The following is a 23208-nucleotide window of genomic DNA, read 5'->3' on the forward strand; positions in this document are numbered from 1 at the left end:
GACACCTTTCATTGTTCATTCAAATAAGTTACATAATAAAACTTGGTAATTCACTATGGGGGGAGATTTACTAAAGTTGGTGGACACAGAATCTGGAGCAGCTGTGCATAGTAATCAATCAGCTTCTAGGTTTTATTGTCAAAGCTTAAAGTGGATGTAAACCCGATTCATAAAATTTTAGCTTTAGCACATATATCTGCAGTGTTTTCTTATCTCTCTTCACAGCACTATGTCCCGTGGCTTTCTCCTGCTCCATTCTTCTGTTATCAGCATGATAACGTCTGACAATTTCTCTGACACATGATAAAACCAGCCTGAATATTGTGTCAGGGTGGGGGCTATAAATAGATTAGCAGAAAGCTGCTCTACTCACAGGACAGTTCTGAAAGTCTCTGCCTATCTGGAGGGGGGTGTGCCTTTCCTCCAATCAGCTGTCTCCCAGTGTAATCCAACACTACACTGCTACTGCTGAATGAGGAAGTGAAAATTCTAACATGAAAAGCACTTTCTAAACAGTATATAAAGCTGAAGACAGCAGATATTCATGTAAAACTATGTAGGGAGATTTCTTTCATCCCAGTGTATCATCTGAGGGTGTTTACTTCACTGGATATATGTGAGGGTTTACATCCACTTTAACTGAACAAGTTGAAGTTAGAACCAGATTGGTTACTATGCACAGCTGTACCAGCAGTGGTGGCTGTTTTTTTTAGGGGGGCAGCCCCCCGGTCGGCAGATGGTACCCTCCCGCCCGTTCTAGGTAGGTCGGTCGGCAGTCGGGTGCCCTCCGCCCGGTTGGTGGGCCGGTCAACAAACCCGGCACTTACCCGATCTAGGTTGCGGACGGGCAGTGGGAGGCGGGCTTGTTGCGGGCTCCTATGGGTGGCATACAGCGGCTCCTGTGTCCTCTCCTCCTCTTCTGCCGTGCTTCTTCACCCTCCTCCTCCTAGAGCATCCAATAGGATCCCCTGTCTTTTCAGCCAATCGGGTGATGGGTCTCAAGACCTGCTTCCTGATTAGCTGGGAGGAGGACCAGTGTGGCAATAGCGAATATTCATTCGCTATTGTCACACAACTGGGTGGGCTTGGAGAGCAGTGCTCTGCGCCCCGAGCCCACCCTTTTTTGAAGCCTATTAGAGCCTCTGGCTCTAATCACGTACTTAAACCCCCCCCCCCCCATTGGAATCCATGGTCCAGTATGCTGCATGTAAATCAAGGGGCCAGGCGCATGAATGGGGGTGCAGCGCCCGTGTGCCTCTAATGGACGGGCCGTCGCTGTGCACCAGGTATAGTAAATCTCCCCCAATGTGTACAAATTTCCAACGCAATGCAAACAAATGCCTACAGTATGCACAAGCAACCAGGTGTACAATGTGCAGTAAATAATACATCCAAAGGTTATCAGGCTGAGATTGCTCATAGAGTACAGGACAGTACTCCAACAATATTCTGAAGTCTGTCAAAGTTATGGGAGTGGCTAGTTCATATGCACATAAGACCGCATTTCAAATACCTAATACAATGTAATGTCTAGATATTTGCAAACAGTGGCCTGTGCCAAAAAGGTCCACTATACATTAGGGTGCAAGACATCACTAAAATGCACATGAGCTAATGCACGTGGGGATCACTGCAACGGAAAGATCTAAATATCCATTCACAAAGCACAGCACAAATGCCAGCACTGTGTTGATGACATTTACTTCCATTAGCTTGTCATGAAATGCCTGAGCATTGGCAACCCTTCTGTGGGAACTGCCATGCCTGTGTGTGATTGCCTTTAATATATCTTACTCCCATATTGCTTCTCACCACATGGACGTATGGTATATTGAAGAGAATTCCACACATGTATGGCTTTCCCACAGAAGTGTGGCCAATACTTGTTCATTTGATGGCAAGATAATAGATGATAATGTCATCAGCTCAGTGATGACATGTTGTGAATGGCACAGCAGATTGAGGGGGGCAAAGGCACAACACTGGAAATGGTGTTGATCATACACACTGATCCGATTCAGTGGGAGCTGGAAGTACATATTGGAAGCTCTCAGCAGAGCTAATCTTGAGTAAATTGCCCAATGCAGCACTCGGCAATGTACCAAGAAACCGTTTGTTAACACATGTAGCGCACCCATCTTTACAGTCACCTCAGAGCCAGGAAACAGTCTAGTACTTTATTTTTTATTATTTTATTGAGGGTAATAAACTTGGATGGGATAAGGGGTATTATGGGATGCTCACTTGACTTCAAACAATCTTCAGGGACAACTTTTCCTATATACAGTCTATATACACTCCACTGCTTCCTCCAGCACCCACTTGCTTGCAGAACTCTAATGCCCTGTACACATGATTGGACATTGATCGGACATGGAGGTGGGGAAAAAGACTGTGCTAAATTAGAACACAAGCTGCTAACACTCAAACATACAAAGTTCAAAGTGAATAATATAATAATAGTGTAGCGCTACTAAAAAGTGAAAATAAATCACAAAAAATGGAAAATAAATAACACATCTAAAAAGAAACCAAAAAACAATATAAATTGGCTATGCTGAATATAACCCAGTGAGGGTGTGAGAAAGAATGTCCACAGAAAATCTTAAATGGTATATTCCTCTGGTGAGAGTAATCCCAATCGTGAGATAATCAGTGTAAGGCTTGTCTGTAGTCAACAACAGCGGAACTCAAGATATAAATGGGTACTCTTACCAGCTGTGATGGACCCTAAATGCGATACGACAGAGGGATCAGACGGGCTTGGGATCTTATATTATATATATCAGATGTTGTATTCATCAGATATTGCTCAGATACTGGACACAGATGGAAGAACCCGTTCAAGGTGGTATCCTCAGCTCCTGGACCGTGAAGGCTCCAAGTACTCCCCTGTTAAATAGCCGTCTTCAACAATGTTCCGTGAGGGCTCCAGGGAATGATCATGAAAAGCAGAAGGAAGGAGAAGGACTCAAATGGTGCAGGTCAAAAACCAATGAGGTTTATTAAGAATAAAAGTTCAGATGGTAAACACCAATCAATAAAAGTGATCACAGGAACAAGTAAAAATTAAATAAAAGCAATGTGGGATACAAGAAATGCTAGCCCGACCGGTTTCGACACTAAGGGGTCTTCAACTGGGGCAAAACTGTATCTCCTCACATTGCCTATGAATATATGCACTAGTATGGCACTGATCCGTCCTCTAAAGCGGCGGAACCAGACAACCAACTAAGTGGTCAGTATCACAAACGTAGCAAACAAATTATTTAGTGACAATAAATCTTAATATATATATTAGTGTGTAAGGTTTTTCTTATAAACTTTGGCGTGTATTCGCTACACACTAATATATATATATTAAGATTTATTGTCACTAAATAATTTGTTTGCTACGTTTGTGATACTGACCACTTAGTTGGTTGTCTGGTTCCACCCATTTAGAGGACGGATCAGTGCCATACCAGTGCATACATTCATAGGCAATGTGAGGAGATACAGTTTTGCCCCAGTTGAAGACCCCTTAGTGTCGAAACCGGTCGGGCTAGCATTTCTTGTATCCCACGTTGCTTTTATTTAATTTTTACTTGTTCATGTGATCACTTTTATTGATTGGTGTTTACCATCTGAACTTTTATTCTTAATAAACCTCATTGGTTTTTGACCTGCACCATTGGAGTCCTTCTCCTTCCTTCTGCTTTACATGATCATTCCCTGGAGCCCTCACGGAACATCGTTGAAGACGGCTATTTAACAGGGGAGTACTTGGAGCCTTCACGGTCCAGGAGCTGAGGATACCACCTTGAACGGGTCCTTCTATCTGTGTCCAGTATCTGAGCGACATCTGATGAATACAACAACATCTGATATACATAATATAACATCCCAAGCCTGTCTGATCCCTCTGTCGTATGGCATTTGGGGTCCATTACAGCTGGTAAGAGTACCCATTTATATCTTGAGTTCCGCTGTTGTTGACTACAGACAAGCCTTACACTGATTATCTCACGATTGGAATTACTCTCACCAGAGGAATATACCATTTAAGATTTTCTGCGAACATTCTTTCTCACACCCTCACTGGGTTATATTCAGCATAGCCAATTTATATTGTTTTTTGGTTTCTTTTTAGATGTGTTATTTATTTTCCATTTTTTGTAATTTATTTTCACTTTTTAGTAGCGCTACACTATTATTATATTATTCACATTGATCGGACATTCCGACAACAAAATCCATGGGTTTTTTCCGACGGATGTTGGCTCAAACTTGTCTTGCATACACACGGTGGCACAAAGTTGTCAGAAAATCCAATCGTTCTGAGCGCGGTGACGTAAAACACGTACGTCGGGACTATGAACAGGGCAGTAGCCAATAGCTTTTGTCTCTTAATTTATTCTGAGCATGCGTGGCACTTTGTGCGTCGGATTTGTGTACACACGCTCGGAATTTAACCGATCTGATTTTGTTGTCGGAAAATTTTATAGCCTGCTCTCAAACTTTGTGTGTCAGAAATTCCGACGGAAAAAGTCAGATGGAGCCCACACACGATCGGAATTTCCGACAACACAATCCGATCGCACTTTTTCTGTCGGAAAATCCGACCGTGTGTACAGGGCATAACTGTGTCACCTTGTTGAAATTTGGTAGCTAAGGTGCATTACAGGCAGGGACTCGCAGTCCCTTCACAATCCCATTACTACCTCGTCAGGCACTCCCAGCCTGCCTGGCTGCACCTTCCACTAGCCCTCCTGGCTAACTTCTCCACAGTCCTCCCAGACTGACACTCTCTCCACAGTCCTCCCAGACTGAACACTCACCAGTACGCCCGACTTCTCAGAAAATCTCCCGGACAAGTTGACCTGCTACTGCTGTCTCCTCTCACTTGCTCCCGTGCCTCCAGGAAAGAATTCCTCTGTGTGTTGTGTGCTTCCTCCAGCACCCAAGCCCCAGGCCCAAGGTCATCCCCCACAGACTAGGGAGCACTCTCAAGGGCCACCGACAGCCTCCTCAGCACTCCATCTCCATATTCCACCGACTGCCCCTGCTGGCATGACTCATGCCTATTTATAAGATCCCTACACCCTTCCAGCCCCCTTTGCTGAAGATTGTTTGAGGACCTCATAAATATGACAAGTAGCTCCTCCTCGCTTCCACCCACTATTTCTGGAAGCTTCTCCAAGGTTCCAGAAAGAAGGAAGCACCAGACATGTTGCTTGCTTAGTTATCCAGCCTCCCTGAGTCACTCAGCCCTGACCCAGATTCCACCTAGGCCCAGCTCTTAGTCAAGCCAAATTTCCTACACTACAGCTTACTCTACAAAAAAAAATTATCTACATCTAGCACACTACAGGGTGCTACACACATGTATGTTCCATCTCTGCTCACTGAGCGGGGAGGGGCCTGTCAGAGCGCTGCTGATTCCTATGAAGGGATCGAACGAAAACGGACAGCATGTCTGTTTTCTTCAGTTCAAATCCAACCCGCTAGGATGGATGCGAATGTATCGCCATACGTCTGATTTTAGCGGATTGGATGTCAGCGGACATAGTCACCGCTGACATCCATCGCTCCATAGACCTGCATGGAGCGTCTGTTCAAGTCCGCCAAAAAAAACTGACAGGCAGACCTGAACAGTGTGTCCGTGTGAAAGGGGCCTAATACTGAACTTTTAACCTCACATAAACCTGAAACATAACCACTAACACTTAAAACGTATCATTAATACTTAATCCTAACACTGCCTGTAAAGATACACTATCACCAGAATTAAAGTGATACTAAACACATTGTTTAATTTACATATTCCCTTCTATTTCTGTATATGAATGATGGTACTATAATTATTTTAATAAAAAAAAAAAAAAAACATCCAAGTGTCAGGGCTGGGCTCTCAGCCCTTCCTTCTCTTAGCTCAGGTTGCTCAGCTGTCAGTTAAGTGCCAGAACTCATCGTTCTACAGTGGCTCACCTGTTGATAATCTGCTGCTCGTCATTTAAGCCCACAGACAGCCCCTCCTGGCTATTTAAACTGCCTGATTCATTTCATCAATTGCCTTCGCCTTGGGCAAACATATCTAGAGACTCTCTGCTGTGTTCCTGTTGAAGACTTGCCTGGTTGATGTACCTACTGGTTCCTGATCCTGTCTGCTGCCTCTGACTACTCTGATCTCTGGCTCCCCGACTTCCTGGCTTGTTCTGACTACTCTATTTGGCTACCAAACCCTGGCTATGTTTTGACTACGTTTACCAGTTGTACCATTTTTACCATTTTATTAAAAGGTGTGATCTTTACTGCATTTTCTGTCTCCATCTGTTTCATGGTTTCTGACACCAAGTACCTTTTCCCTAATCGATATATAGTTGTCACCCAGATCTTTGCCAGCCTGTCTGCAGGGAAACATAAGCAGGAGGAGCTTCTAGTACTCTGTTGCTGGTAAAAAAAACAGCCTTACAGAGTAAAAAAAAATAATTTATATCAATAAACTCTTTTAAATTGTCATACAAATATATATTTGAAATCAAATCTTTTTATTATTTTTTGTCAATAACATGGTGTGGGTGGATTTCTGCAGTCACCCCCCCCCCCCCTCCAGTCTGTGTCTTAGAATAAGAGAGAGGTGAAGCCTCCACTAAACAACATGTAATATCCCGCCCCCATTGTGTTTAGCTAGTTAGTGGGCATGGAGGAGGACGGAAGGAGCGAGCTGTCATTTATCACTCTGTATACACCCACATGTGTGACTCTATAGTCACATGGGCTGCTCAGATGTGTTGGAGAGGAAATGCTCAGCATAGAAACACACCAAAAACTGAGCAATTGCAGAGCTGCCAACACTGCTCGGCAAGATGCCGAAATGCATTGGGGACATGGACAGAAGTTAGATAGAGAGCAGATAGAGAGATAGAGAGCAGCAGGATCAACCAAGTTTTTTGCAGGATACAGAAAATAAATTTTATAGTGACTAAGTGAGTATGAACAGCATGTAATACACCATTTATTGATAGTTTTTTTATAATATAGGTTTAGTGACACTTTAATAAAGGCTTGAAAGAAATTGGCAAGGACAGTTTTCCATCAGTAAGAACAAAGACTGTAACAAACTACAAGCTGATTTCTATCCGTTGGTCTATTACTGTTTTATGAAGAAAAAAAAACATTATGATGTGGGTTTAGTGACACTTTAATAGTATCTTTTTTATAAGTTAAGGTATTTTTTTGTCCATATTTTATTTAATAAAGATTTTTCAGCAAAAATGTACAACACAAAAAATATAAAAGACACCCTGGTCCAAAACAAATTACATCCGACAAAAAGGAGAAAAATAAAACAAAAAACAAAATACTAAAACATTTCTTAACCTAACATAACACATCCTTCCAGTCATCCAAACCTCTTCCCCCCAGTTTTTATACAGGGTATTAACTCCATTTTTCTGAGCTTGTAGCACCCATCTCACGCTCACCAAACAATAATAGAAAAAATAATAGAACTTTACTTCTAAGGCCCGGTTCACAATGATGCGAATTCATAACGAATGTGATGCATCAAAAACACTTTAAATTTGCATGTCATTGTTTTCAATGACGGTCGTTCATATACACGCGTTGCGATTCCTCTATGAATGCGATGTGATAAAAAAAGGGTCTTATGCGAGTTTACTGCGTTGCGAATTTAGTCTCCATAGACATCAATGTAAATCGTTCTTGAATCGCATTGATGGTTCACATATGTGCAAATTCGTCACCTCCAGCTCCTCCTCCACACTCTCCACACACTCCACAAAAACCAGGAAGAGAACAGGAAGTTTGAGTTCCATTGGCCAGACAGAAATCGCAGTCACCTCCCAAAATGACAACTCATTCCAGTAGAATCGCAGTAAATTTGCAACAAAAACTTAATGAATTCGCAAAAAAGATTTGCAACGCAATCGTGTCAAAATCACGCTAAATTCACAAGGCATCAGTGTGAACCGTTCCTTAAGCAGCAAAATCAGAAGAATCTGACACTTTCAGGTGTGTCAGATTCTTCTCTTTCTGACCATCTACTGCTGCTCCTCTATCTAGCTGCTATATCAGAACGTATGTAAACTCATATGTACTGTAAATTTATGGTGAGGAAAGTGACAAAGAAACATAGAAAAGTGACGGCAGAAAAAGACAGAGTAGTCCATCGAGTCTGCCTGGGGGGGGGGGGGGGGGGAGCGTAAAGAATTGGGAAGGGGTGGGATCACCACCAACTGCCCTCTCCATCCATCTTTGCTAAGTGTACATAGGGTTACAACATCATGAATGACATACAACTGAGGCTATCATGATTCTCAATCTTGTTTTGATTTTTTTTTCTTTACTTTATTGTCTGCGTATAGATCTGTTTGTCCCAAGCATGTTTGAAACATGTTGGAGCCATTTACTGTTGACTGTCTCACTACCTCTGCTGGTAGTTTATTTTAAGCATCAACTACCCTTTCAGTAAAATAATATTTTCTAAGATTAGTTTTGAACTTTCCTCCAGTCAGTTTGAGGTCATGTCCCCATTTTCTTGATTATGGTTTCATAGTGAAAAACTGCCCTCCTCAACCTTATTCACCCCTTGATGTATTTAAAGGATTCAATCATGTCTCTCCTTTCCCTTCTTTCCTCCAGACTGAACTTATTAAGTTCCTGAAGTCGATCTTGATATGTTTTATTCCCAGGCCTTTCACCATTTTTGTTACCCGTCTCTGGACTCCTATTTTCAGTGTCTTTCTGTAAGTGAGGTCTCCAGAACTGAACACAGTATTCTAGTACATTGAGGTCTCACTAGATATCTATATAGAGGGATCAGAACCTCCTTCCTCCTGCTGGTGATCCCTCTAGTGATGCATCCTGGAATTCTATTTGCCTTTCCCACTGCCTGGTCACACTGTTTGCTCATTTTGCAATCATCTGAAATAAGTATCTTTTTCCTCTGTAGTGCTGGCTAAGGCTGGCCATACATGGTCGAATGTCGAAAGAATTTTCTTTTGAAAATCAGGAAATTTGTGCGTTATGTGATCCGATGGTGCCACCATTGATTTCGAAATTCGGCCAACCAAGCCTTCAATTTCACCTCATGTTGCTACAGAAAATAATTTTTGTGGCTGGGAATCTTTTCTTTCTGGGAATTTTCTTTTCTTGCACATGCGCATTTGTTTTTTGATGTACATTTCTCGCACAATTCTCCCATCATTGATTAGAAAATTGTTTGTTTTTCAAAAAATTTCCAACATGTCCGATTACTCAAATTTGATTGCCGCACAAAAATTGGCTGTTGCTGCAGCCCACTAATGGTGCGAAATACGAACAGAAATTCTTAGATAAGATTTTCAAAATTCAACCCATGAATGGCCTGCCTAACACTGAACCCCCAATGTTGTACTCTCTCAGGGGATTTTTTCCCTAGGTGCATTATTTTACATTTAGAAATATTGAACTGCAGTTTCCACTGCTGTGACCAATCTTCCAGCAATGTCAAATCATGTTCCATGTTACAGACACCTCCAGGGATATCAACCCTATTACACACCCTTGTGTCATCAGCAAAAAAGACATACCTTGTCCAACAATCCTTTAGTTATATCACTTACATATAGATTAAATAGAACAGGACCCAGTACAGAGCCTTGTGGTACACCACTATTGACTGGCCGGGAGTGACACCTGAATACAGCCACAATGGAGTGAGTTTATATACCTGCTGTCAGAGTCTATGGACATATTGCACAGGAAGAGGAGCAACATACCAATGTAGTCCTAACACTTCCCTGCTCTATCCAAAATGAATTAGAATGTTTTGGCTTGAGTTGAACTTCAAAAGGAAGATGAGTATTTTAACCAGCAGCACACAATTCCATCCACTCTAGCCTTCCATCCCCACTCCACCAACTGATGGGTGCTGGCTCTGAGCAGTCCATGACCCACAGACAATTGTAGTACCAAGCACAAAGGTAGAGTCACTTGCTTTCTAAAAGCTCAGGATTAATTTTATTGTTGTCCTCTGGCACAAGAGTAATTTACCTGCTTTGTTTTTACTTTTAAAATATAGCTATCAATTATTATGGACCCTTCAAAAGCCTATAAGTCCAAGACACCTATGAAATAGAATTAAAAATTGGGATACTATTGTTATCCATATGTTGCCCAAATATACAGTATGTCAGTGAGGCCCTTGTATAGTCTTATCTTCATTCCCAGTCATTTGGTATTTGAGCATTTATCTGTCAGTTTTGGCAATGTGGTAAGACCATGCATAGACCAGAAGTCATCAGAAAAATGACTTTATTTTGTCTGAAAAATGGCTGTGGTTTGACAACTTTACATAAGTAAGCATTATACTTAGAACAGTGTTCTACTCCACTTAGAAATGTGTTATCTTAAGCAGCAAAGTCTTGCATAATGACATTGGTTCCTATTATATATGCGAAGATTTCATGTTTGTATAGAAACAAGAAAGCTTTATTTTCTCAAGCAGAAACGGCATGCTTCATAATACTCCTTTTTATTTTAATCCATACAGGGAGAAACACATTAAGTAGATATGAGGTAGGATTAAAATGCATGAAATATCTGCAGCTCCCCTGAAATTGCTGCTCTTTAATGTTCTAAATTAAGAGAGAAGTGGCGCATGGTCTTGTCAAGTGATAATCCTGGCAGGCCAATTATTTTTAATACAGGACTGAAATAGTTTAGCATCTCACCTGGTATTTTAATCAGCCTTTAGCTAACCATCTATAATATCGAGCTCTTTTTTTGGGAAATTAGGATTTATTTAAAGAGCAATAACCGATATCACTTAAGATGACAGTACATGTTGCATTCACACTGTATAATCTCTGTACAATCTATTACAGTTTCTTACTCTGTGTAATGTGAGGATCTAAACATTCAGTTTATATCCAGTTAGACAGACCCTTAAACCTAATACACACTACTTATTTTTTTTTTTTTTCGTTCAAACCAGCGGGTTGCAATAAAAAAAAAACCTGATGGCTCAGAAGGAGCCACTGTAACAACAATCCAACGTTAGTGCAACAATCTCCCTTGCTGTGCTGTTGTGACGTGGGGGACTGACCCCATCGGCAACCCCCCCCCCCGCCAGAACACTCTAGTCCGTGCTCACAGCCATTGGCTGAGAATGCTGATTGGCAGACCTCTTTTGGCCATGCCCCTTTGACAGAAGCCAGACAAATGGTCAGCTTCTGTTTGACAGGCTGCAGTACACAAGGGGCCAGGGCCGGCTCTACCATGGAACCCAGTGGGCCCATGGTCCCAGGCAGCATTTTAGAGGGGCGGCTGCAGGACTGCTGTGAAAGGCCACATCCAATGAGTGTGCAGTCTATGCTGTCTGTGAGACAGTTTTAGACAGAGCCGATATTGGTGCTTGCCAGAGCCGCTCAGTGTGTGAAACTGTCATGTAATGTAACTGCATGCAGAGAGAGACCAGCTGTGAAAACTGAGCATTGATGTCGGGGGTGGGCGGAACCCAGCAGCTAACACCAGCCAATGGGATGGGGTATGGGCAGGCGGTTACGTGCTTTCTTAAGCAGCCCAATAATTGGCTGCTGTTTGATAGCTGCTGGGTCCCACCCACCCCGACATCACCGCTGAATTTTGACAGCTGGTCTCTCTCTCTGCATGCAGTTACATTACATGACAGTTTCACACAGCGTTTCAAAAGGTGTCAATATCGGCTCAGTGTGAAACTCCCTCTCCTCTGTCAGTGCCAATCAGTGCCACCTGCCAGTGCCACATGCCAGTGTCAATCAGTGCCACCTGTCAGTGCCAATCAGTGTTTCCAATCAGTGCCACCTGTCAGTGCCAATCAGTGCTTCCAATCAGTGCCACCTATATGTGTTTCCAATCAGTGCCACCTGTCAATGCCAATCAGTGCTGCCTAATATCGGTGCCAACCAATGCCACCTATCAGTGCCAGTGTTTCCAATCAGTGCCACCTACCAGTGCCAATCAGTGCTTCCAATCAGTGCCAGTGCTTCCAATCAGTGCCCATTAGTGCCACCTATCAGTGCCCCCTATCAGTGCCCATCAGTGCTGCCAATCAATGCCCATGAGTGCCACCTATCAGTGCCAATCAGTGCTGACTATCAGTACTGCCTATCAGTGCCCATCAGTGCTGCCAATCAGTGCCACTAAATTCTGTCAGTTTAACAGTTGGTCTCTCTCTGCATGCAGTTACATTACATGACAGTTCCACACACAGTTTCACCAAGCGTCAATATCGGCTCAGTGTAAAACTCCCTCTCCTCTGTCAGTGCCAATCAGTGCCGCCTGTCAGTGCCAATCAGTGCTGCCTATTAGTGCCAATTAGTGCTGCCGATCAGTGCCACCTATCAGTGCCAATCGGGGCCCATCAGTGCTGTCAATCAGTGCTTTCTATTAGTGCCAATCAGTGCTGCTTATCAGTGCCAATCATTGCTGCCTGTCAGTGCAGCCAATCAGTGGCAATCAGTGCAGGGATGGGGTGATGAACTCAGCAGCCAGGCACATTGTCCATGGGGGGCCGACCTGGTGGGGCACAACTGAAATCTGTTGATGTTTATTAATTTCACATGCTGATCTTTAGTATAATAGATAATCACCACACTACACGAGAAAGCCCGCAAACAGTTTGCTGAAAACAAGCAGAATAAGGACATGGATTACTGGAACCATGTCCTGTGGTCTGATGAGACCAAGATAAATTTAATTGGTTCAGATGGTGTCAAGCGTGTGTGATGGCAACCAGGTGAGGAGTACAAAGACAAGTGGGTCTTGCCAACACAGTTATACAAGCTGAACACTCGCTACTTTACATTGTAGCAAAATGTCACTTCTTCAGTGTTGTCACATGAAAAGCTATAATAAAATATTTACAAAAATGTGAGGGGTGTACTCACTTTTGTGAGATACTGTATATATACACACACAAGTATGTGTGTTTGAGCTTTGGGGTGCACACCCTAATGCAATAGGCTGCGCACGCTTATGCCCATACCTTAGTAGCCGCCTGGCCGTACCCTACCTGTCAGATGGAGGTCGGATCAGTCAGCAGGAGCAGGCCCGATCCTGGTCGGCTGTGCGCTGCACTGGTTGCTAGAATCGCCTGCCGCCCGGCGTCTGGCAACCAGTGATGTCAGAGGCCGCAGCCACCCCAGCATTCACAGCACTTAGCCTCTACGCCTAGTCAATTAGCTCTGCCTCCACCCACCGACCTCTTCCATATTCCATCTTCTTCAGCATGGCTCAGAGCCTGAGGGAAGGGAGCATGTCTGAAGAGAGCTGCCTGTGCCTGAGTGTGAGCTGAGCAACTGTCCACAATCCACCTCCACAGCACCTGACGCTGTCTGAGGTGTTGCAGCCTGCCTGTCACTGTGTCCATGTTCTGGAGGCTCGGCATTGACCGTCACCCTGTCCATTCTTCCACCAGTGAGTTCCCCATAGCTGCATTGTCTGCAGGAGTCTGAATCCGAGTACTGTAAGTACACTGTCACACATCACATGTTGTATGAGACATGAGAGCCTGAGAGGGACTTGCCTTGTCCAGCCCTGATTAACCACTTCAGCCCTGGAAGATTTGCCCCCTTAATGACCAGGTCATTTTTTTGCGATACGGAACTGTGTTACTTTACCTGACAATTGCGCGGCCGTGCAACGCTGTACCAAAACAAAATTGTTGTGCTTTTTTTCCCACAAATAGAGCTTTCTTTTGGTGGTATTTGATCACCTCTGAGGTTTTTATTTTTTTGCGCTGTAAACAAAAAAATGACAATTTTGAAAAAAAAAAATATATTTTTTTACTTTTTGCTATAATAAATATCCCAAAAAAGAAAAATGTCTTCAGCAGTTTAGGCCAATATGTATTCTGCTACATATTTTTGGTTAAAAAAAAAAATTGCAACAAGCCTACCGTATATACTCGAGTATAAGTCGAAATTTTCAGCCCCTTTTTTGGGGCTGAAAATGCCCCCCTCGACTTATACTCGAGTCACCGCCGTCTGCCTACATGATCAGCGTGTCATGCAGGCAGATGGCGGCCAGTGTGTGATAATACCACTCGGCAGCCTCTCACTGTTCCAAAGCCGCGCCTCCTCCTTGTCTGTGATAGGCAGTCAGTGTACAGCCTATCATGGACATTTTCTCATCCTCGTCTGTGGTATGAGGATGAGAAAATGTCCATGATAGGCTGACCGCTGACTGTTGGGAAATGGAGTTTTCTACCTATCATGGATGAGGAGGAGGCGCGGCTTTTGAACAGTGAATGGCCGCCGAATAGTAATAGCACACGCTGATCGGTGCAGAGCGGTACACGGAGGCATGCACAGGACACAGGTAGGATGCACAGACACATGCACACAGACACAGTACATATACACATGACACATACACAGATACAGGACACATGCACATATACACAGGACACAGGTACATGAAACATGCACATATACACATGACACATGCACATATACACAGGACACAGGTACATGACACATGCACATATACACAGGACACATGACACATGCACATATACACATGACACATGCACATATACACAGGACACATGACACATGCACATATACACAGGACACATGCACATATGCACAGGACACATGACACATGCACATATGCACAGGACACATGCACAGGACACAGGGAGGTATACAGCTGCAGATGGGCATTGTTGACCCTCTTTTTCCACTTACAGTAGATGCTGCATTTCTCACCCTCGTCTTATACTCGGGGCAATAAGTTTTTCCCATTTTTTTGTGGTAAATTAGGGCCTCTAATTATACTCGAGTATATATGGTATATTGATTGGTTTGCATAAAAGTTATAGCGTATACAAAATAGGGAATAGCTTTATGGCATTTTTAATCAGCTTTTCTGAAAAATTTAAGTTTATTTCTCATGATATAAAATAATGAATGTGGGGGCCTTTTGGTGGGCGTGATTTATTTATTTTTTTGGGGTGGGGGGCAGCATTTCATTCTTGGGCCCAGGCAGCACAATGTCTTGGGCTGACCCTGCACGGGCCGAATGTCGTCTGGTTTCTATTGAACCGTTCGACATTTGGCCCCTGTATACTGGGCTTTAGGCTTCCTTAACACAGGAGTTTACCCATATACATTGGATTCCAATGGCATGAATCAGCAGATTCCTTTAGCTGGAACTGCAGGTTTATGCAAATAGCAACAATTGCTCAGCCTGTATAAAGTGAGCAGTTGAGGAAGGTGGAAAGATAGCACTGGACCTGTACATAGTTGCCAACATTGTAATAAAATTTATAGGGACACTTTTTTTGAGCTGCGGCACCGCCCACCCCCGCCCCTTTCCATAACAGGTCACAAACAGACCGGAAGCAGGGCGGGGGTGGGCGGTGCCGCAGCTCAATTTCTACTGTCAGCCACCCGGCCGGCTCTGCCTCTTGTTCTTGGTCTTCAGTAAAACAGCGGCCAGCGGAGGCATTGTCTCCACTGGCCACGGACCTCTAGCGGAGGCAGCGGGGAGCTGCAAAAAATCGAGAAAAAGGTCCAAATCCCGGGAATGTCCCGGGAAATTCAGGACAGTTGGTAAGTATGCCTGTATGTTTATGGTATTGTCTGGTATTGTTATCTTAAGGTTGGTGTAAATGATCTGGCTGACCCTCGGTATTTCAAGGAGGCCTACCCCCTACCAATCCTAGTTGGGGATCGGTCAGGGCTCCCTGAGACACCCCAGACTGCTCCTCCCCTCTTCTTCTTCTAGAATCCTTTAGAAGCAAGAGGGAGATGAAAGTGGAGTGATGCTGTCTGTGAGTCACCAGCTGCTGCTCTAGGCCACTCCCAGCCCACACAGATCAAAACAAACAGACCTAGCTCCCAGCTAGGCCTGCTTAAATTTACTTGCTCTCACAAAAATTCTAACTCTAGCACCTACCTAAGTAGGGGGTGCTACAAAAACAATTGCAGGTATAAAGTGCAGAACCTGGAGGTGCACAACTGCATTGCTAATATGCCTGAATCCTCGGTTGCTCTAACAGGCAATGCTGCAATACTTTAAGAAAGGGTCTACTTCTGCTACCAGACTCCTATTGGCCCACCATTATAATGGAAATAGTAACTGGCCAATAGGAATATAAAGGAGGTAGGAAGGGATGGGAAAACTTCAGGAAATAGTACATGAGTACATGAATAGCGATAGATTTAGCCAATTTGTAGGATGCTACAGGTATGTACAGGTACCTCTAGTTTTGGCTGGATTGGGTCTTTAATAAAGCACTGAGCAGTGAAGTGCAATTAGCCATAAACACCAGCACAACTGGATTTTCTACATTAGAGCTGGTAGGCACACAACTTTTGCCACCCCAAGCAACAATCTACTGCAAGGATTACCATACCTCTATCGCACAGGATGCTGCTATTGTTTTCTTAGTTCTAACCTAGCTTTGAATATTATAATAATCTTTAAATAAATGTATAGGAAATTACAATGCCTACCGATGATGGTAAAAATGCGTGACCAATAATTATACAGCACAAAGAAAGGCCAGAACTTCATGTAAGCTATAGCTCGTTTGCTGAAAATCAGCAATCATCGGTGCACTTTTCAGGAGCGTGCAGGTCATTTGCCAATAATTACACAGGAAAAGTTATGCCAACCACTCATAATAATTGCCTTTATTAGAACTGAAAATTGATCTGGGTGTGTTACAGTATACCATTGCTTTTTTCCAAGAACTAAAAGAATTATTAGGTAGTATATTACACAGCTGAACAAAATTAATTTATTTTCTTTTACAGCAGTTTGAAAGAGATTTGAGGAGATATGCATCCCACGAAAAGAAGATGATGTTGGATAACCATGCTTTGTATGATAAAAGCAAGGTACTGTACGTTTTCTAAGGCTCGCCAGTTCCTAAATGGCTTACAGGACAATTTCATGGGTCAGATGGTAGACACACCAACTAGAAACAAAGCGTTACTAGACCTGCTTTACCAACAATACAGACCTGAACACGGATGTTAGGAAACAGCGATCACAGGTCAATTAGCTTCAGTATAAATCACACAAACTGGAAACATAAGGGGAATACAAAAAGACACTGATTTTCAAAAGAGCCAACTTCCCCAAACTACGTACTTTGCTAGAAATTGGGATAAAATCTTAGTAGCAAAGAACACGGAGGAGAGATGGGTTTGCTTTAAGAGCATATTAAATAAGGGCATTAGCCAGTGCATCCTATTGGGAAATAATTTTAAAAGAGCGAACAAAAGTCCTGGCTGGCTTAACTCCAATGTAAAAATGCATATAAAAGCAAAGGAGAAGGCCTTCAAAAAATACAAGGCGGAGGGATCATCACCAGCATTCAAACTTTACAAAGAATGCAACAAGAAATGTAAGGGTGGAATTAGGGCGGCTAAGATAGAACACGAAAGACACATAGGGGGTCATTTACTATAGCGCCGAAAACTGATCCTGCAGTCCTGGAAAATAGCACACAATTAAAGCCAATTAAGATTTCAACTCTCAGAAACTGGGCGCTAATGCAAATGGAAAGCAGCGCTATTGCCGGCAAACTTGCCTGTCAGATCACAAATTGCAGGAATAGTGTTAAAGGTGAAAGTTAAAAGGGGCTCGAACCTGCAAAATCCAAAGTTCTCACTGAAGGCTTGCATGCAAGTTCTTTGCCATAAAAAAATGTATGGGGACCTGGGTCCTGCCCCAGGAGACATGTATCAATTGAAAAAAATGTTTTTAAAACAATCATTTTTTCAGGAGCAGTGATTTTAATAATGCTTAAAGTGAAACAATAAAAATTAAAAATTCCTTTAAATATTGTGCCTGGGGGGTGTCCTTAGTATGCCTGTAAAGTAGCACATTTTTTTCCATGTTTATTACTGTACCGCAGCAAAATGACATTTCTAAAAGGAAAAAAATGTAATTTAAACTTGCTTGCGGCTGTAATGAATTGCCGGTTGCAGGCAATATAGAGTAAAAAATCAAAGAAAATAATGGTGTCAGTTCCCCCAATTAGTCCATGCCAGAGCCCCCCTACTGAACCATACCAGGCCACATGCCCTCAACATGGGGAGGGTGCTTTGGGGTCCCCCCCAAAACACCAATTACCTCATCTCCACAACCCTTTCCCAGTGGTTGTGGGGGTCTGGAAGCCCCCTTTAACAAGAGAGCCCCCAGATCCATCCCCCCCACCCATGTGAGTATCTGGTACATTGTACCCCTACCCATTCACCTAAAAAAAGCAGTGAAATGTGACAAAAGACAATAGCCATTTTTTGACAATTCCTTTATTAAAAATGTCTTCTTCTTTCCCCCGCTTCTTCCTCCATCTTCCTCTGGTTTTCTCCTTCTTCCTCCAGCTGCTTCTTCCCCCCTTCTTCCTCCGCTTCTTCCTCTGGTCTTCTCCATCTTCCTCCAGCTTCTTCTTCCCCCATTTTGTCCTCCGGTCTTTCTCCGCCGCCGTTCCCGCCACACATTCAAAAAACCAACCTCCTCCGATACTGCGATGGTACCAACCATGCTCATGTGCCATTGGCTATTGGGTAGGGATGAGCCGAACACCCCCGGTTCGCACCAGAACTTGCGAACAGGCAAAACATTTGTGCGAACACTGTTAAAGTCTATGGGACACGAACCTGAAAAATCAAAAGTGCTCATTTTAAAGTATGCAAGTTATTGCCATAAAAAGTATATAGGGACCAGGGTCCTGCCCCAGGGGACATGTACCAATGCAATAAAAAGATTTAAAAACTGCAGTTTTTTCAGGAGCAGTCATTTTAATAATGCTTAAAGTTAAACAATAAAAATGAAATATTCCTTTAAATATCGTGCATGGGAGGTCCTTAGTATGCCTGTAAAGTAGCGCATATTACACGTGTTTAGAACAGTACCGCAACAAAATTACATTTCTAAAGGAAAAAAATGTGTTAATAAGAACAATGAGTCCTAGAAGTGATGGTTTTGCCTCCATGGAGCCTTGATTTCAACATCGAGTCTGTCTGGGATTACATGAAGTAATACGTTCGCCTCGAACATGGGGCTCATCCCTAGTTTGGAACAACCTACCTGCCGAGTTCTTTCAAAAACTATGTGCAACTATGGGGTAGCTGCACACTGAAGGTTTTTCACCTTCATGCATCAATGTATCTATGCATGATGGTACAAAAATCTTCAGCCTTTACTACTACTTTAAGATAACTTTATGTAAAATGGTTCAGAATGTTTTGGAAAACTCATTTATATAATTCAGCTTGTGGGATAAGTTTTCTGGTCCCTTCAGTTGGCGTGATACGAGAACCAAAGAAACATCAAAAAAAATCACATGGATAAAATGCAGAAATAGTTACAATGTAACCATGGCGATGTGTTGGGTATTTAAAAGATGGTGAAGACAGAAAGGGTCTTCTGCATATAGCCCCCGGACAGATAATCAATGATTAAATCCTTCTTCCTTGTTACAAAGAGACTAATTGGTTTCTCTATAGCTGCTCTTAGTGATTTAAGGAGATAATGGTGGCTGCTAATGAGAAACAAGCAATAGAGGAGTCACATAAATAGCATTTTTGCTGCTTATAATGCATTTGATCCCTGCCCTTTTTATAGTGGCTCTGTGGAAGAATTTTTCATTGCTTGTTCAAGTATGCCAGTAAACATGACTGGGTGAACTATACGCATAGATTTAATGAAGTGAAAGTACAGCACAAACTATCTAAAAGAGCTAGATTTATTTAAAGGAATATATGAGGATATTCAGATGCTCATCCAAGATGAACATTTATCTGACAAGGTGTTTTTATGGGGCGCGTCATTTTACCAAACAAGTCAAACCTTCTGGTCGAGGAATTTATTTGAGAGACACAACAGGCAGCTTCAAGTAGTCATCCTGGACTCTTCCCCCTGATTGGCTGAAACACAGCAACGAAGTCATTGGCTCCCACTGCTGTCAAAGTCAGTTAGCCAATGAGGAGAGAGAGGGGTGAGGCGGGGCCGAACCACAGCTTCATGTCTGAATGGTTACATGGAGCTGCGGCTCGGCTTGGGTGCCCCCATAGTAAGCTGCACTCAACAGGAGGGAGGGGCAAGGAGCATCAAAGAGGGACCCGAGATATTCTGACTCCAATTGTTGTGAAGCGACTATCCCTTGTGAGACCTCTATGGCCTGTGTAAGATATAATCACTGAGGACAATCCTCTTTAGATAGTTTAAACTCAGCAAATACCGATTCCATCCACAAGATGCTTTTATTCTGAACATCAGGTTACAGCAGATGACAGGATACAGATGAATAGGTTGTAGTATGTATGTGGTCAAAAGATGATATTGTCTGTAGCTTACAATGCAGAATACATGTGCCCTGCTACATGTGGCTTTTAGCTGCATCCATGACACAGGAAGTACAAACTCAGGAAGAAGGGTGGAGCATTACATACAAAAGGAAGTGTGTCATAACATAAGGGAAAAATAACATGAGAAACAAGTGCATTACCACAAAAGGTCACTAGATGGCAGCATGTAAACTAAATATAAAACGTCCATAGAAAATTGTTAAGGAACAATCTATATAAATTCTATGCCCCCTTGGGGCGGCACACTCCCCATCTGGCATGGTAAATGTCACTATATACATCAGAACGGTAGTTATGCAACTGCAAATAACAAACAGTGTAATTTGCTAGATGTCTTAAAGATCTGAAAGACAAAAAGAACATGCATATAATGCAATAACAATAACTCCTAATTTAAGGCTTCAAGTTATGTCAACTAAAGTCCAAGACACTTTCTTCTTGAAGTCACAGGTAGGATCTAGCAGCGCAGGCAAACAAGTTCATTCTCCAAAGGGTAAGAGCAAAATAAGTTCCGTGATAGGTCTGATGAAAGTCTTTTCGGTCCCTTGTCTTGAAACCTTCTCCTCCACCTTACGTACCTTACCTTCATCACTAGGAACGCTCTTTACAATAAGTACAATAATGGGCCATTCCATTCTTTCGGCTTGCTGGTCCTTAAGCAGAACAAGATCTCCTACTTGTATGTTAGGATTCAACCGATGCCATTTCCTGCGTCCTTGCAGAGTAGAAAGATACTCCATCTTCCAACGATTCCAGAAGCAGTTGGGGAGGTGTTGTACTCGCTTCCACTGGTCATAGCACAGATTTCCTGCTTTAAAGTTTCCAGGTGGAACAGGAACAGACCCAAGCTTCTGGGTAAGAAGAGTAGCTGGGGTAAGGATAGTTGGGGTCTCTGGATCTTTGGACACTGGAACAAGTGGTCTTGAATTGATTGTGGCAGATGCCTCTGCCAAAAAGTGGTTAGAATCTCATCAGTAAGTCTTGTGGAGTTAAAGTCCATAAGCATAGAGTCCAATATTTTACGTGTAATGCCTATCATTCTCTTCCATGAGCCACCCATGTGGAAAGAATGAGGAGGATTGAAAATCCATGTACAGCCTTTTTCAGCTAAAAAGTCTTGGATTGGCCTAGAGTTGAGCTGTAACTCTCGACAGGCTCCAACAAAATTAGTTCCACAGTCAGATCGTAGTGTCTTGACTGGTCCTCTGATGGCTAGGAATTGTCTTAGAGAATTGATGAAACTTGAGGCATCCATAGATTCTATTACTTCAATGTGTACTGCACGCACACTCATGCAAGTGAACAGCAGTGCCCATCTTTTGCTATTTGCTTGGCCACCTCGAGTTCTGTGGGCTGTTACCACCCATGGCCCAAAGACATCCAGACCAACATGAGTGAAAGGTGGGTCAGTACTAAACCTGTCAGCTGGCAAATCTGACATTTGCAGTTGCTGGTGTTTCCCTCTCAGTTTGCGGCACTGAACACAGCTGTGTAGTGTAGCTGTGATCTGTCTTCTTGCTCCTATAATCCAAAGGCCTGCAGCTATTATGGCACCCTCTGTGAAGTGTTTACCTTGGTGCTTAACCCCTTCATGGTAGTGCCTTATGAGCAAAGTGGTGATGTGATGGCGAGCAGGTATAATGAGAGGATTTTGTTCTTGCTCACTCAACTCAGCCTTGTTTAAACGTCCACCAACCCTTAACATGCCATCGTTGTCAATGAATGGATTCGGGTTGGCATTTGGACTGTTTTTTGCAATGTCCCTCTTGTCACGGATACATTTAATTTCTGAGCCAAAGACACTCTGTTGTACACTGCGTATTATGATCAGTTCACCTTCAGCCATGTCTTTTGCAAAAAGAAGCTTTTGGCACACATGCCAACCTTGACAGTGAACATCTGTGGACTTTGTGTGGAAGCAATCTGCAATATGAACTAACATTGCAATGGTGTGTACAAGCCTTCTCCACTTGGAGAAACGTTCAAAGCATTGACAGCCCAAGACGAGTCTTTGTTCAGTTCTGAAGAAAATATTACAGTGCACACATGCAAAAAAGACATTTACCTCCAGCAAGGCTAGTTTAAAACACCTAAATATTTAAAAAAAAAACATTATCAAAAAATATGGGGATTTGGTCACACCATATTGCTATATGGTGCTAAGCCCACTTACTGCGACAAAGTACCCCATGATTAGTGGGTCCTACACTATCCATAGATTGAGAGATCCTGCTTCTCTAAACCATGAGAGCAATACACTCTTCTAAAATGGGAGATGCTTGAGGTTTCCACCCATGACACAAGTGCTCCTCACCCAAAGGGGTTTGGTCAGAATCCATACAATAGACAAACAAGATATTTGGGGGGCACACCCTAAAAGATGCATCAAAGATGGTGCAGCCATAAGACCGTACAGTAGAAGAAAATATTACAGCGCACATATGCAAAAAAGACATTTACCTCCAGCAAGGCTAGTTTAAAACACCTAAATATTTTGTTCAGTTCTGGTGACGAGGATTTTAACTTCAGGATGAATCTCTGGATCCTTGTCAGGTTCTAGAAGACTGAAGACATCAGCTGTGGTTTCTTCTGGATGATCCAGCAGGAATTGAGGCCCTGTTAACCAAGAAGAATTTGTAAAGACACTTGCAGACACTGACCTGGTGGCATGATCTGCAGGGTTAATTTCAGATGGAACATAAAGCCATTGTTCAGGTTTACATGATTTCCTGATTCTCTCTACACGGTTGCTGACATAGACATAGAAACGCTTTAGTCTAGCTGTATATGTAGCCCAGAACAACCCTGCTGTCTGTGTAGAATCTGACGTCATCTATCTAAATGTTTAGCT

General features: G+C 42.9%; 1 protein-coding gene across 1 annotated transcript in view; it reads left to right on the plus strand.

Moving 5' to 3' along the window:
• The window catches only part of DNTT (DNA nucleotidylexotransferase), a 670580-nt gene that overhangs the window by 493778 nt on the left and 153594 nt on the right, over positions 1-23208 (plus strand). The window contains exon 10 of the mRNA XM_073596073.1: positions 16794-16877. Within this exon, the coding sequence (XP_073452174.1) occupies positions 16794-16877 (84 nt within the window). The remainder of the gene's footprint in view (positions 1-16793; positions 16878-23208) is intronic.

The sequence above is a fragment of the Aquarana catesbeiana genome, linkage group LG08 (genome assembly GCF_042186555.1).
Source record: "Aquarana catesbeiana isolate 2022-GZ linkage group LG08, ASM4218655v1, whole genome shotgun sequence".
Classification (NCBI taxonomy): Eukaryota; Metazoa; Chordata; class Amphibia; order Anura; family Ranidae; genus Aquarana; species Aquarana catesbeiana.